The sequence below is a fragment of the Rhinolophus sinicus genome, chromosome 15 (genome assembly GCF_057876585.1).
Source record: "Rhinolophus sinicus isolate RSI-liver-muscle chromosome 15, RSI-T2T, whole genome shotgun sequence".
Classification (NCBI taxonomy): Eukaryota; Metazoa; Chordata; class Mammalia; order Chiroptera; family Rhinolophidae; genus Rhinolophus; species Rhinolophus sinicus.
The window spans coordinates 84,358,047-84,373,412 of NC_142515.1; the positions used below are offsets into that span (position 1 = coordinate 84,358,047).

Here is a 15,366-nt window from a genome sequence, read left to right on the forward strand (position 1 = left end):
GCCTAGAAGTTCCAGCAAGCCTGGTCACTTCGGAACGTGTAGATGTCATGCTTGTTTCTCTTGGCCATTTAATGGATAGGGTGACCTCTAGTTTCTCTGACTATAGCCCTGTAGCCAGTGTCACTGCTGCCTGAGTACCACTGCACGCTTGCTTCCAGTGCCCAGCAGCCATGGCCTCTTTTTCCAGGTTGGCTATGGTCCAGAGCCATCCAACGAGTCTGTCATCATGGCCTGGACCCTCCCCAGGGCACCAGAGGTCCAGTTCATTGGTTTCTCTACTGGTTGGGGCTCCATGGGCGAGTTCCGTATCTGGAGGAAGATGGCGGTAGACGAGAGCTACAGTGAAGCCTTCACCCTGGGTGTTCCGCACAGCGCCATCCCCGGGTCTGAGCGGGCGGCCGCTTCCATCATAGGTGTGTCTGCCCCCTAGCCTGGCTTGGGGCGCATGGGGACAAGAGCCCAGGGGGCAAGGTGGCCACTCCAGGCGGAGTCTCACACTGGGCTTTGCTGGGACCTGTGCCGCCGGGGCCTCCAGCCACACACCCACTCACCTGACAAGCAGCTTCTAGTGCCTCTCTATGTTGGGGTCTAGGGGCAGACCCAGAGATGACCCGAGCCTTGCCCTTGAGGGGCTCCGAGTCTGGGCAAGAAGACAGGTCCACACCTACTCAGTCCAAGATCTATGTAGGGTAACCCCAAGGGGCAGGTGATAAACTATGGGGACAGTGGATCTGAGGTGATATGCAAAGAAGATCGAAAAGCCAGGTACAGGGTGGGGAGCGGGAGTCTTGGGGGTCTTGGTGAGAGGGTCAGCTGTCCAGAGCTTTTACTGAGTAGGGGTAAGAGGCTGTGACCAGGGGTCTCAAAGGGCCAGATGGGCTGAGTGGACACGGGGTGCAGTCCAGTTTCAAAAGGCAACATTAGCAGTCAGAGGTGGGGGTGGCCGGTGTTAGGCCACAGACAGGCTCCCACCTCTGTGGAAAGCTGTCCCTAGGACGGCCAGGGCACTGGGTAGGGCCGGCCCCCAGCCCAGCCCTCTTTTCCTTCACACCAGGAGACGTCATGGGGCCAACCCTGAATCACCTCAGCCACCTCCTGCGGTTACCCTTTGGCTGTGGGGAGCAAAACATGATCCACTTTGCACCCAATGTCTTTGTCCTGAAGTATCTGCAGAAAACCCAGCAGCTCAGCCCCGAGGTGGAGAGGGAGACCACGGATTACCTAGTACAAGGTACTGGCGGAGCTGCCTGGGAGGAGGGTGTGGGGAGGACGGCAGAGGTGACTGCTGGGCGCGGCCCACACGGCAGGAGCAGCGGAGCAGAGAGGGAGGAAGGGGATGAACGAGGCCACTGGTTGGCCGGATCTGGTCACTGTCATCTGGAGCCTGGTGTCCACACCTGTTAGGACAAGGCTCTGAATGCTGGTGATCAGCCAGGGGGAAACAGCATCTTTTAAAAATGGAGATACGTATATTTTTTAACAATAAGAGCAATATAATAACAGTATAAAAAACATTTAGAGAAGAACCCCCCCCCCCATAATCCCCTTATAGGAGTGGGCTCTGGGTTCACTCTCCTGCCCTCAGCAGCACAGATTAGCTCTGCCGCTCGTGGTGCCCTCTGCCGTGGCATCGGCTGCGTGTCCTGCCCCATGCTGTGGGTGTAGGATTCACCCACGGGGCTGAGGGAAGCTGTGGTCCTCTCGCCCCTGCTGCTGTGTGGAGGGATCATGGTCAGTGTGTGTCTGTTGACGGGCTCAGGACTTTTAAAATGCTACTGCCGTGAATCCCATCCGTGGGCTAGGTGACATGTCTGAGTATCGCTGGAATAGAATTGCTGGGTCTCAGGATGGTTTCAGTTGGTAATCACTTTCGGGGCTCACACGGCCCATGCCCCCTGCCGCCCTCACGATAAGAACAAACGCCCAGCTTGGAGGCTCCAGGGGCCGCCTGACTGTCCCTCCCTCCCTCCCATCCCACCTTGCTTCCCTGCTCCGGGACTCTGGCACCTTCTGTTCTCCGAGCACACCAACCTCTGGCTCCAGCAGGTGGAACAGCCCCCACCCCTGGGGACAGAGGGTGTGGCCTTGAGATGGTGCTTTTCATTCACCACCGGGCGTGACTGAGGGCTGGTGTGTGGCCAGGAGTCGCAGAGGGGTGATGTCAGGAAAACAGAGAAACAAAGCAGAGGCTTTAGCCACCCCTGATGTGGTGTGGGGCAGTTTCAAGGACCCCAGATATAACATAGGACAGTTTCAAGGATCCAAGATGTGGATGTGGCATTGTTCGGGGGGTCCCAGGGTAAGACGTTGGCTGGCCTGAGCCAGGCCATGCAGCGGGATGCTATTTATCCCCTTTGCTCACCCCACAGGGTACCAGCGGCAACTGACCTACAAACACCAGGATGGCTCCTACAGTGCTTTCGGGGAGCGGGACGCATCAGGAAGCATGTGGTGAGTCCCCACTACTGGCATTTCCACAGAGGCTTACGCCCTCTGCCCCCGGCTGCAGCCACGGCCTCACATCCAGCACAGGGAGGCCAGGAATTTGGGGCCTGATCCCCAGAGTCACAAGCATCCTGCCTGGGAAATGGGGCAGCGTTCTCCTCCCCCCACGGTTCAGAGGGGCGAAAGCAGGCGGCTCTGCCTGGCCCTGGATGGGGCGGGGGGCGGGGTGGTGGTAACAGTTACTGTTACTCTTCCTGCTCTTGGTGGTGTTGCTACAGCACCCAGGAACTGCTCTCTGGCCCCTTGGGAGCACGTCCTGGGCACTCAGGGCCTCCTCAGAGCCCACTACACCTGGGGATGGAGGGTAACCCCAGCAGAAAGGGATGGGCTGGGAGAAGCTAGACCATTGCCATGATGCCTGGGTTGGGGTGTGCGGGAGGAGTGGCCTGGTTTCCCTCATGAGCGGCTCCCTCTGACTTTTGGGGTGGCTATGGCAGGGAGGGCCCAGTGGGGGGCTGGCACACCTGACTCTTGTTCCCTGGGATCCTCGGACCATGGCAGTTTGTGGCATCATCATGGATTTGCCTCGTCCACTTTGGGGCTTATAGACAGGGGGGCAGCCCCACTGACCCCAGAGGGCCTCCCTCTCCCAAAGTGCCAATCTGCAGCATCTGTGTCCTTAAGTCAATGGTGTCCACTACACAGCCACAGTGCCAGGGGCCGTGGGAGTGGGGACATGCCTGGCTGAGCCCTGGGGTATGCAGCGTTGCTCATTGGCTCCAGAGGGGCCCAGGCTTGGTGACCTGCCCAGCCTCCTGTCCCCCAGCAGCCCATCCACTGTCCCAGGTCTGGCCCTAGGGCTCTGCTTGCTGACAGCCCTTGATGCAAGGCCACAGTAATGCCCTGGCAAGCAGAGGCCTCCGCCCGACCCAGGGATGGCCAAAGCCACTGACTCACTCTCTGAAAGCTGGCTGAGCCGCAGCAACCCCCAGGGGCCTCTGCTGGTCAGAAACAGTGAGCTATGACTCATGATACACCCTCCCACCGTGGACACACACACACACACAAACACACACACATACACACACACAGCTCAAGCAAGACCAATTCCACCATGGTGGTAGAGATGTGACACCCAGAAGCTTCTCCTTCCACCTTCCCCCATGAAAGGTCCCTGTAGGAGGAGACTGCAGATAGCACAAGCAGCATCCATTCTGGAGCTGGAAAAATCCGGGCTCTGTCTGGTGAGCTGTGTGGCCTTAGACCACATGCCCAACCTCTCTGAGCCTGTTTGCTCTCCACACATGACTCTCAGGACTGGGATCCAAGAAGCAATGGCGATAAGGGCATGGGTGTGCTCAGTGCTCTCACCACGATGGTTAGTATTTCTCCCTGAATAACTTGGCTCAGAGGATCCAGCACTGAAGCCTTAAAACTCAGGATCTGTTATAGATGGGTTCCTGTGCACCAGTGTTCATTCATTCGCTCATTCATTTGTTCATTCACTGAGTGTTGCTATGTGCCAGGCCCTGTTCTTAGTCTTACAATTTGTGGACCAATATTGCTATATCATTATTAACTACAGTCCATAGTTTACAATCAGGTTCACTCTTGCTGTTGTACATTCTATGGATTTAGACAAATGTACAATGTTACACATTTACCATTACGGTGTTATACACTGTACTTCCACTGCCCTAAAAATCCCCTGTGCTCTGCCTCTTCATCCCTCCTTCCCCCTCCGCCCCTGGCAACCACTGATCTTTTGATTGTCTCCATAGTTCTGCCTTTTCCAGGATGTCATAGAATTGGAATCAGACAGTCTATGCCCTTTTCAGACTGGCTTCTTTCACTTAGCAATATGCATTTTAGGTTCCTCCATGTCATATTGCGGCTTGATAGCTCATTTCTCTATGTTCCATTATAGAGATGTACCCATTTGTTCATCCCTGATTGTGTTTTACAAATGGAAAAGTCAAGAGAGCTGTGTAACAGAATGTGGGAATTCCACGGTTCCCAGCACACGGGCAGCTGAGTTCTGTCTTAGCCCCCATGTCCCAGCCATTCACACAGGGTTTGTAATTTCCCTCTGGCTGCTGCATACAGAGCAATTTAGGGGCAAGGGCAGGCTGGGGAGACGGGAGCCAGGGGGTGGCTTGAAGCCAAGAATGGACAACAGTGACACAGAGGTAGGGCTGCGGGGGTCCAGTGGGGGGTCCTGAGGGCCCAGAGGCACCCATCCCAGAGTGAAGGTGTCCAGAAGGTTTCCTCTGGGGAGAGACCCCTGGGCTGAGTGTTCAGAGATAAGTGGCATCTCGTCCTGTGAAGAAGGGAGCAGGAACGCGATGTGTCCAGGGCTTGGATGGAGTAACTGAAGCTAGTGGGTTGGTGGGAATTTTTCTGCTGCAAGCAACAGAAAACTGGGTGGAAAGCAATTCTGAATATCCATTCACACCACAGAGAGGCTTCAGGGTTGGCCAGTCTGGCAGCCCCACAGTGTATCAGGGCCCCTGGATTTTTCCTTCAGTTCCTGTAGACTCCATCACTATGGTGGCTTATCCCCTTGTGGTGGCAGAATGGCTGCAGCTGCTCCGATCATCACCTCATGTGCCCATTTCAAAGCCATGAGCAGGCCTGGGGACTGGAATATCCATCGCCGTGGCTGGCTTGGGCCCCAGAGGGTCCAAGTGTCCTAGGTACCGTGCTGCCAGTTCCCCGGCAAGAGCTAGGATCTCTCAGCAAGACTGGGCAGCTCTTGGGGAAAGGCTGTGGAGGGCAGCGAGGAAGGTCTCCTGCCTCTGGCAGGGGGAAGTGGGACTGGGTCGGCTCATAGAAAGGCCTTGAGTGCCACGCGAGGAGCAGACCTGGGTGCAGGTGGGGTGGGAGGGTCCACGCAGGGAGGCTGGGCTCCATCCTCAGGCCAGCTGGGTGCCACACACTTCCGTCAAGTGCTCTCAACAGCCCTGTGAGGGCAGACGGGACTCTTCCATCTTACAGACGAAGAAGTGGAGGCTTGGGACAATGTGGGGAGCATGCTGCCATCTCCCGGAGGGCACGTGGGAGGTGACCTGGTTTGTGAACCCCCAGCCCCTCCTGGTCCTGTTTCAGGCTCACGGCCTTTGTCCTGAAGTCCTTTGCCCAGGCCCGCAGCTTCATCTTCATTGACCCCCGGGAGCTGGCGGCCACCAAGGGCTGGATCGTCAGGCAGCAGCGGGCGGATGGCTCCTTCCCGGCCGTGGGCAGGATTCTGAACAAGGACATCCAGGTGAGCAGCCTCAGGCCTCCTGTCGGTGCCTTGGCCCTTCCCTGCCTGCCCCCCATGCTGCCTGGGGCCCGTACAGTGGGGGCTGTCCCCTCTGGCTCGGGGTGAAGCCTGCGTCCTCTTGCAGGGAGGGATCCACGGCACAGTCCCACTGACGGCCTACGTGGTGGCTGCGCTCCTGGAGCTTGGCGCAGCCTCAGAGGTGAGCACAGGGGCCTGGGAGATCGGACAGGTGCACTGGGCAGGTGGTTTCCCCTACAGGCTGTGTGTGGGCCGGGCCTGGGGTCTGGTTCACGTGCTATGTCATCCCTGGCACATGCCCCGGGAGGTACATGGTACATCTCGGCACCATACCTCTGCGGCGGGTCCCAGGCTTCATCCAGGTCTAAAGATAGAACGCTTCGGGACAGCATTCTTTCTGTGGTCTTCAACACTAAAGCAGTCTTCTGAACTCCTTGGCCCCACTGAGGCCCACACGAACACCATCGCCCATCTGCTAAACTCATTAACGTTTCTGATCACTCACTTTTCCACGTAACCATTACTATCGGGCAGCTTCCCTGAACCGAGCCCATTACTCGACAATGGACTGGATTTTCTGTCCTCTAGCTGCTCGCATGGGGGTGAGGGTGAGTGTGATCAGGGTTGGTGGACTTCCTGAAGGAGGCAACAATTGAGGCGAGGTCTGGAGGATGAGGAGAGCAGTGGTCTTAGAAGCCAGCTTGGTGATGAAGTAGGATGGAGTGGGGTGTCCAGGGCTCTGCCTGTTTTTCCCAGAGCTTTTCTGGGTTGGTCTGCTATGCTCAGACTTCATTTGGAAGAAGCTGGAGCCACATAAAAGAAAGAGGACAGGGTTATGAAAGCTGGGGCTGCAGGCAGTGGGAGTCCCAGAAGGATGCAGAGCGAGGGCCAGTATTCTCCCTAGGCACACCGGGGAAGCTGTGAGTGGGTGGTGGGTGAGCTGGGGGCAGAGTGGCCTCCCAGGGCTCCACTTCCCACCCCACCCCACAGGAGGAGAGGGGTGCCATTGCCAGAGCGCAGCATTTCCTGGAGTCCAACATGGCCCTGGCCTCGGACCCTTACATCAGTGCCCTGACCGCCTACACACTGACCCTGCTCCGCAGCCCAGCAGCCCCCGCGGCCCTGCGGAAGCTCCGCAGCCTGGCCATCATGCAGGGTAGGTGTCCCCTGCCTGCCACCCCAGCAGCCATAGTGTGGGACCCATCCACCTGGAGCCCCAGGAAACAGTTCATGAACACATGCATGGAGTAAGGAGGAATCTTTTGCTCACTTTATTCTATTATTCGTTCATTATTATATTTCTTAGTGGCTTCATCTGATTATGTGGTTTGAGCCTAAGCATCACTGTCTTCCCTTGTGAAACGGGATACTGAGCTCCTCCCTGCCAGGGTGGACAGAGCTCAGGGATCCCCAGCAGAGGATCCCCCGGGCTTTCTGGAAACCATCCCTGCAAGACCGCTGGGCGGCAGGGGAGGTCTGCACCTGGCTCCCTCCTACCCTGCCTCCCAGCACTGGGTGAGCTTCAGGAAGCTTTTTCATCGTCGGGGTGTCAGGCTCCCTGACTACAAAATGACTACCCACTGTGTTCGGAGAGCCCCAGTTACTGAGCTGTGACTTCTCTGGATGCCCCCAAACTGTGTTCCCTTCCCCCACCCCCCACCCCTCATAGTCCCAGCAACTGCACTGGGGCTGAGCGTCCATCCAGCTTTTCTGCTTAAGACATCACCTGAAGAGTTGTTTTCACTACTTAAGGAAAAAAAATGTTAGAAAGTAAAATTCTGAAGCCGACCAACTGGAGGAGGGTGTCTATTCAGTACTAAATGCTCAGGACGGGGAGTGGGGGTGGCTCGTTTCTTTCTGGGTTTGAGGGCCTTTTGCAGCTTGCATGAGCTCAGCATCCTTGGAGCCTTTGCAAATGGGGAGTGACTTCATGGGTGCTGAGTGGGGACACCTGGGGACACATCAGGGCTTAGCCAGGAGGGAGGCCATTGATTAGTGATGTCTGCCAGGTGTGTAGGATGGATTGATTAGTGATGTCTGCTAGGGGTGCAAGAAGGTAGTCATGGATCTGTAATATCTGCCAGGGGTCCGGGAGGGGCTGGGCTTTATGTAGTTGCAGATCTGAGACAAAGCCTCAAGGCCCTTCCTGTCCCAGCCATCTCCTCCTGGAACCCTCCTCCCACTGGGGTCCAGTCTTGGGGTCTCTTCGTGAGACCACATGCACTGATGCCCACCCTGGGATGCCAGACTGAGCATGGAGTAGGGTGTTGCCCCTGACCTGTCCTGGCCTTACAGATGGGGTCACACACTGGAGCCTGACAGGTTCCCGGGACGGGGACAAGGACACATTCCTGAGCTTCACTGACGGGGTGTCTCAGGCAGGTACTGCCTGACCCGCCCCTGCTGCCTGACTTGGGTGCTGGGTTTTGGGTCCTGGCATTGACAGGGCCCCAGCTGCCTCTTCCATTGCAGTGGTCTCTGCCGAGGTGGAAATGACGGCCTACGCCCTGCTGACCTACACCCTCCTGGGCGACGTGGCCACTGCCCTGCCTGTGGTGAAGTGGCTGTCCCAGCAGCGGAATGCACTAGGGGGCTTCTCCTCCACTCAGGCGAGCCGGGCAGGGCCAGAGGGAGGGGCTCGGGTCTAGGCAGGGTCAGTACAGTCCAGGCTCAGGGCTCGGAGCTGGCCAGGAAGCCACCGGTGCCTCAAGTCCTAGGAAGGCTCCTTGCATGCAGCCCCTGGGGACATGGAGTCCAAGAGGAGGCCTGAGGGACACATGCACTGGCATCTGGGACAGGGACCCAGCCCCTGCCTCCATGGAGATGCCCACTCTCTGTCTGAGGCCTTAGCTCCACGGGGCCTGCACGAGATCCAATCTGTTCCAGCCTCGTGGGTTCCTGGCCTCCAGGGAGGGTCCATGGTGCCCCTGATATGGGCCAGACTTCCTGGGACAGGTGTAGAGGAACCACTGGCCAACCCAGTCCTGGGGCTGAGGGCATCCTTCCGTTTTGTCCCCAGGACACCTGCGTGGCTCTGCAGGCCTTGGCAGAGTATGCCATCTTGTCCTATGCTGGCGGTGTCAACCTCACTGTGTCCCTGGCCTCCACCAACCTGGACTACCAGGAGACTTTCGGGCTGCACAGGGCCAACCAGAAGGTTCTGCAGACAGCAGTGGTACGGTTCCCAGGGCTGGGGGTGGGGGCCTGCCCGCCCATGAGTGACTATGGGGGAATCACAGCATCTTCTCTCCCCAGATCCCCAGCCTCCCCACAGGGCTGTTTGTGAGTGCCAAGGGTGAAGGCTGCTGCCTGATGCAGGTGAGGCTGTGGGGAGAGAGGACAGTGGCCTCTGGAACATGGAACCCAGGAAGGCAGGCGGAGGCTCCAAGCTCAGTGTCAGGCCAGGCTGTGTGGGGTGGATGTGTGTGCCTGAGAGACCCCAGGACAGACTGTCAGACCCCCATATGTACCCCACCTTGCCCAAGGCAGGGCCCACGGTCGGTGACCCCATGTCCCCTTAGGTGTGGGGTTCCCCCAGGAAGATCCATTTGACTGGCCTCAGTCTGCTTTCCCCGTATCCCCTCCGTCCGCAGGTCCTGAGGTGTAGCTGAGCTCTGGGCTGGGGCAGGTAGGCCTCACAGGCTCTGGCTGGTGGTGAGAGGGCAAATCTGCCTGGAGACCCTCGGCCCTCCCATCTCTAAAATGGAAGCCCAGACAGTATAGTGCTTAGACCTGGTCTTGAGATACGTAAAATGGGATGATGGTCAGCTCTAGGCCCACTTCGCTGTTTCAAGGCTAAATGGAATAACAGCAGTTCCCTGAACGCTCCCTGATTCCGCTGTCATCATCATTCTGGCTGTCCCCCACCGTGTCCTACCCTGCCTCTTCCTCCTCCACCCAGAGGGCCCCTAAGCCTCGTCCTCCCATCCTCCACAGATTGACGTCACCTACAACGTGCCGGACCCAGTGGCCAAGCCAGCCTTCCAGCTGCTCGTGAGCCTCCAGGAGCCCGAGGCTGAGCAGCCTCAGCCCCCGGCCCCAGCCTCCTCAGCCGATGACGACGACCCTGCAGCTGACCAGCACCGCCAAGAGTACCAGGTGACCCTGGAAGTATGCACCAGGTAAGGCCATCTGCCCTGTGCTTGGGGATGGGTTTGTGTCCGTCCTAGCCTATTGGTTGTCACATTGTGGGCTATGAATGCGTGGGCCACTCACCTGGACTCAGGCCACTTGCGGCGAGCCCCACAGACATTTCCCCCAACAGGTTCCGATGCTGTGGCTCCAGGGGTCCATGTGGTCCTTACTGCGATGGTAGGATGGGCACACCTCAGCTGCAACTGGCAGGGGACAAAAATCAAGGGTTATTGCTCACAGGTCCCGCAGGGCACATGGCATGCGTGGGGCCACACAGCAAAGGTGTGGGGAGAGAGAAAAAGAGAAAGCACAGACCTGGGGCTCTGCCTTTATTGGCGTCCAAGGGTGGGGTGTCTAGGATTTCATGGGTTTACTATTTATTGGTGAATTTAAAACGTAAGAGTGGAAATTAGGATGTGGGAAGGGAGAATCGGTATCGCTTACGTAGTCAGTTACATAGGTCACCCTGGGCTTTCTGAAAGGGGCCCTTCGTGGGTGGGGCGACCTGGCTCCTTATCTAGTAGCTGTGTCATGCAGCTGGCAAAAGTTCATTTGAGATCAGTGTCTGAAATAGATGCCTCAACAATGAAAAACTTAATGTCAGGCTCTTATGTCACAGTCAGAAAAGCTCAATTGTAGTCACTTACATGACAGGGTTTTTGAAGTGAGTGAGGGAAATGAACACTTCTGAATGGATGCAGCAGCAGACCCCAGTGACAGGTGGCACACGTCTGCTGGGAGGGATGGGTGTTGCTGGCCCCTGTGTGACGCACCAGCTCCAGCCTCTCGGTTTCTCAAGGGTGGCCCCAGGACTGGGCCACAGTGGGTCCTCAGGGTGGCACATGCTGCTACCCATGAGGCTGTTCATTGCCTTGGTGACAGTTTGGGAGCCCAAAGTAACCACGTCCCTTCCAGGCACCTGCCTGGAACTTGACCCTCAGCCAGCGTCGAATGGGGCTGGGGAACAGGAAGCAGCTGGACTGGCCCCAACTGTCTGGTCCCATCAGGCCTGCTGGGGACATCTTTAGTCCTCCCTCAGATGTGTTAGAAAGAACCCACTATGTGCCATCCATATATGGCTTGCTTAGGCTTCACCCCACAGGAAACCTTCCCCACCCACCCCAGGGTCTTTGGCCACCCCACCTCCTTGGGCCCACAGCCTGTAGGTTCCTCTGTGAGTGTCAGCCTTCCTTCCATCACTGGCACCGGGCACAGGGAGGGCCTGGCATGTAACAGGCCCCAGAGGCCAATTACCGCACCCCATGTCACCGAAGGGGAAACTGAGGGCTAGCACTGGGGAGCACCCAGTCACCTGGGCTCCCATGCTGGGGACATAGTGTGAGGTTTGGGACAAAACACGGCCCAGAGTCTATAGACCTGGGTCAGGCCCAGAACCCTCAGTGTCCTGGCTGTGAAATGGGCTGACTGATGACACAGCAAACCGTGTGTGTGCTAATGGCCGACCAGTCAGGCCCAAGGCAGGACGTCAGCCATGTGGGTGGTGGAGGGTAGAGGGGCCATGAGTTCTACCATGGGGGCTGGAGTTCAAGGGCTGTTTCTCGTCTCATCGGAAGGTGGCTGCATGCAGGGTCCTCCAACATGGCTGTCCTGGAGGTGCCCCTGCTGTCGGGCTTCCGCGTAGATATGGAGAGCCTGGAGCAGGTGAGGAGGTGCTGACTGTCGGGCCAGTTGGGGTCTCTGGCTAGTGGTCCTGTACCAATTGCAAATTCCAAGCCCTTCATAAAATGGAGTGGTTGTTTTTATTTCCTTTCTGGGCAAACTGGGTGCTTTTGAGCTCACTACCTGCCGAGGGGCTGGCGGGGGGGGGGGGGGCTCTCCAGACGGGTGAGTCTCCCATGGGGCCCCTTGACTATATCCATGCTGTGGAAGAGGGCTTCAGCAGACTTGCTTCAAGTCAGACTCATCTCATGGCCCCTTTTGTGACCGGCTGGTGCACAAAGTGCGGGGGCTGCTTTGCCTGGGCCCGAGGAGATCTACAGTGTGGGGAGGGTGGTGCAGGAAAGTTGGATTTGTCCTGGGGGTGGTGGTGCTGGGGTGCTGGATAGGGCATCAGGGGAAGGAGGAAAGTAGCAGAGAGGCTCCGGGGCAGGAGGCAGGCTGAGGGGATGGTGGTTGTGTGGTACAGGTGAGGCAGGAACATGACAGGGCTCACCTGGGCCCCTGGAGGACCACAGGGAGGCCTGGCCTGTGGTTGGGGCTGGATGGGAGGAGGCTGCAGGGAGCAGAGGGGAGGTAGGTGCTTAGAACAGGAGTAACCAGCCTTGGGTGCCTTCTTCTGGGCTAGGGTCTGGCACGGCCTGGGGAGCACTGACTGCCGTCCCCTGGACTCAGCCATGGGGTCTTGTTGGTGACAGTGGGCAAACCCCCCACCCTCTGGGACCTCAGCTTCCTCAGGCCTACCTCCCACTGACCAGGGTGGGCCCCGCAGAGATTGGGGAGGAAGCAAGCATTGGGGGCAGAGGGGTTGGGCAGATCCCTGACCTCTGGTTTCCTTGCCAGCTGCTCCTTGACCAGCAAGTGGCGCTGAAGAGGTACGAGGTGGCTGGACGCAGAGTTCTCTTCTACTTTGATGAGGTACTGGCTGCTGGGAGCAGTGGCAGAGGTCTCCTTGGCACTCAATGTTGGTGAGGGCCAGCGGTCATGGCCCCGTGTGGGTCTTCCAACTATCTCGTATCATGAAAAGAAACTGGGAGGTAAATCCAGGCTGAGCAAATCCCCAGTGTGCCCCAGCCAGTTGGTTGGGGTGGAAAAAGTTTGGGGGGTGGGGTGGAACGGTATTCAGACACAAAAAGGAGTGAAGCACTGAGACACGCTACAACTGGGGTGAACCTCAAAAACATCATGACCAGTGAAAGAGGCCAGACACAAAAAACCACATAGCCTGTGATCTCATTGATATGAAATGTCCAGAACAGGTAAATCCGTTGGGACAGAAAGCAGATTGGTGGTGGGCAGTGAGTGCTAATGGGGAAAGGGTGTCCTTTGGGGTGATAGGAATGTTCTGGAATTAGATAGAGGTGATGGTTGTACAACATTGTGAATGTACTAAGTGTCACAAACGCCGTGAAGGAGGGCCCCTGCTGCAGTCATGGGGGGGTTGAACAGCCAGCTGAGACCTTTTCCCAGGTAGGAAGGAAGGACCCACAGCACTGAAAATGGGACCAGGTTTGTGTTTCACACCTCCTGAGTACGCTGAAATAAGCCAGTTCTGGACCGACGCTTTGCGGTGCCGCAGAGCATGGAGGCGGGAGCTCAGGCCCTGGGCTTCGAGGCCCCAGCCCAGCCCGAGCTGCCCGCTGCCCCGCAGATCCCCAGCCAGTGCCTGACATGCGTGCGGTTCCGGGCGCTCCGAGAGCATGTGGTCGGGAGGACATCCGCGCTGCCAGTCTCGGTGTACGACTACTACGAGCCTGGTAGGCCCGCGCCACCTTCCTGCACCCCAGCTGGGCCCCTCACCCTGTCACCCCATCACATGCTCACCAGGCCCCCTCCACCCACAGCCTTTGAGGCCACGCGCTTTTACAACGTCAGCGCGCGCAGCCCGCTCGCGCAGGAGCTGTGCACAGGCCCCGCGTGCAACGAGGTGGAGCGCTCCGCCGCACAGGGCCCCGGTGAGTGGAAGGGGCCACCCAACCCCACCCGCGGGCGTGGGGGGTGGGGGTGTTGGCCATCCGCTTGAAGCTGAGATTTGAGCGGGGGAAGGGGCAGAGGAGGGGACAGGGTGGTAAGGCAGGAGCACGTGGCCTCACTGGTCAGGTCAGGGGCACGAGTTCTTTGCGCAGGGTGGTCAGAACGAGCAGGTGGAGCTGGGCAGGGTAGAAGAGAGGTTCAGAGGACCCTTGCCGCCCCTCTCCCACAATCCTGAGGGTGTGGGGACAGCGGGGCACTCCCACTGAGCTCAGGGAGTGGCCGACGTGAAGGGCTGAGTGAGTGGGGCCGGGAGGTAGCCCCTCTGGCCCTTTATTTTCCAAACTTCTTCAAATGAGCTTAGATTGCTTTTAAAATTTAAACTTTAAACATTTAAAAATTTTACTTTAGTAAGTACTACATGAATATTTGAAAGAGGTTACACTAGGTCAAGGCTCAGGGCCTCCTAGTAATGGTGGCGCTCCATCGCTGCACTTGGGTGGGGGGTGGTCCCGGGCCCCCAGGGACTGTCCCCCACTCAGGCCTAGGCCCGCGGGAGATGCAGGCCCTGATGGGGGATGGGATCCTCTGGGCCCTGTCAACTTCGCCTCGTCGGTCCCCTAGGCTGGTCCCCTGGCGAGCGGGGCTCCGCGGCCGCCCCAGAGGAGGGGGCGACAATCACGCGCTGCGGCTGCTCACGTGACTGTGGCGCTCACGAGGACCCGGTGTGTGGCTCTGACGGTGTTGTCTACGCCAACGCCTGCCGCCTGCAGGAGGCCTCCTGCCGCGGGCGCGAGAGGCTGGAGCCCGCGCCCCCTGGCCACTGCGACCTCGGTGAGGACCCACCCGCGCCCGGCCTCGGAGATGCCACCTCACCCTGGAATGCCTTACCCCATCTTCTCCATCACACATCCTCCTCCATCACCTCCTCTACACTGTCCGGCATCACTCTCCTATTCTCTGCCCTCCCCACCCCTTCCTCTCCCTTCCCTTCCCCTTCTTTCCCTTTTCCCTTCTGGTCACCGCCTGGCTGAGCAGCCCCTGCTTCCGTTCCTGGTGACAAGGGCCGCTCTTCCCCCACTCTGTGTCCCCCACCCTTACAACTTTCCTCCCACTTATTTTTTCTTCTCCCTACAGCGCCCCTCCCGAATCTCAGTTTCTGGATTCTCTCCCCTCCCCCACAAAGGGGTTTGTGTTTCTCCTCCCCCTGCTTGGCAGGGCTCCGTCTATCTCTCCACCTCCCGTCAGCTTTCCCTCTTATTAGTGGCCCCTGTGTCTCTCCCCCAGTCTCCATCTCTGTTCCTTTGGCTTCCTGTACTCCCCATTTCAGTTTCTTGGTGTCTGGGTCTCTGCATCTCCTCAGTCTTGCTAAATCTCACCCCACCCCAATTTTGTGCCCTTCTGCATCTCCCCATCTCTGATCTCTGTGTCCCTTCACCCCCTCTCATGACCTCTCGCCTCCTGTCTGTTGCTCTGGGCCATACATCTCCTCCCCTTGGTCCCTTTGGGCTCTCTGCCTTCCCCTCCAGCGCCCTTGACCTACTAACTCCCCCTTCTTTTCAGAGCAGCCGCCTACGCCAGTCTCTGCTTACAACTACAACTATGACCCAGCCCCCCTGGACCCTGGGCACCTGGCAGCCGGCCATGAGGCTATGGACTTGGAGGGGGAGGCCGAAGACAGGTGAGAGCTGGGCCCATCCCCAACCTCCCCCACTTGCCCTGAACCAGGGCAGGGAATTGAAGTGACAATGGAGGGGTCAGCCTGCAGGTTTCCAGGACAAGGTGGAGGATCCTGTCTCCCCTGCTCAAATCCACCCAACACACCTCAGAGACTAGCCCGTATGTGCAGGGTGAGG

General features: G+C 58.2%; 1 protein-coding gene across 6 annotated transcripts in view; it reads left to right on the forward strand.

The window, feature by feature from the left end:
* The window catches only part of CPAMD8 (C3 and PZP like alpha-2-macroglobulin domain containing 8), a 65,116-nt gene that overhangs the window by 45,970 nt on the left and 3,780 nt on the right, over positions 1–15,366 (forward strand). For 2 of the 6 annotated variants that reach the window (XM_074337963.2, XM_074337965.2), the window contains exons 25-41: positions 188–413; positions 1,055–1,231; positions 2,370–2,451; positions 5,533–5,710; positions 5,835–5,909; positions 6,719–6,884; positions 8,024–8,110; positions 8,201–8,337; positions 8,748–8,903; positions 8,984–9,046; positions 9,665–9,849; positions 11,437–11,524; positions 12,383–12,457; positions 13,191–13,296; positions 13,384–13,494; positions 14,135–14,344; positions 15,074–15,191. In XM_074337963.2, coding sequence (XP_074194064.2) covers positions 188–413; positions 1,055–1,231; positions 2,370–2,451; positions 5,533–5,710; positions 5,835–5,909; positions 6,719–6,884; positions 8,024–8,110; positions 8,201–8,337; positions 8,748–8,903; positions 8,984–9,046; positions 9,665–9,849; positions 11,437–11,524; positions 12,383–12,457; positions 13,191–13,296; positions 13,384–13,494; positions 14,135–14,344; positions 15,074–15,191 — 2,240 coding nt within the window. The other 4 variants (XM_074337964.2, XM_019736833.3, XR_012498065.2 and 1 more) reach the window with 3 other exon arrangements.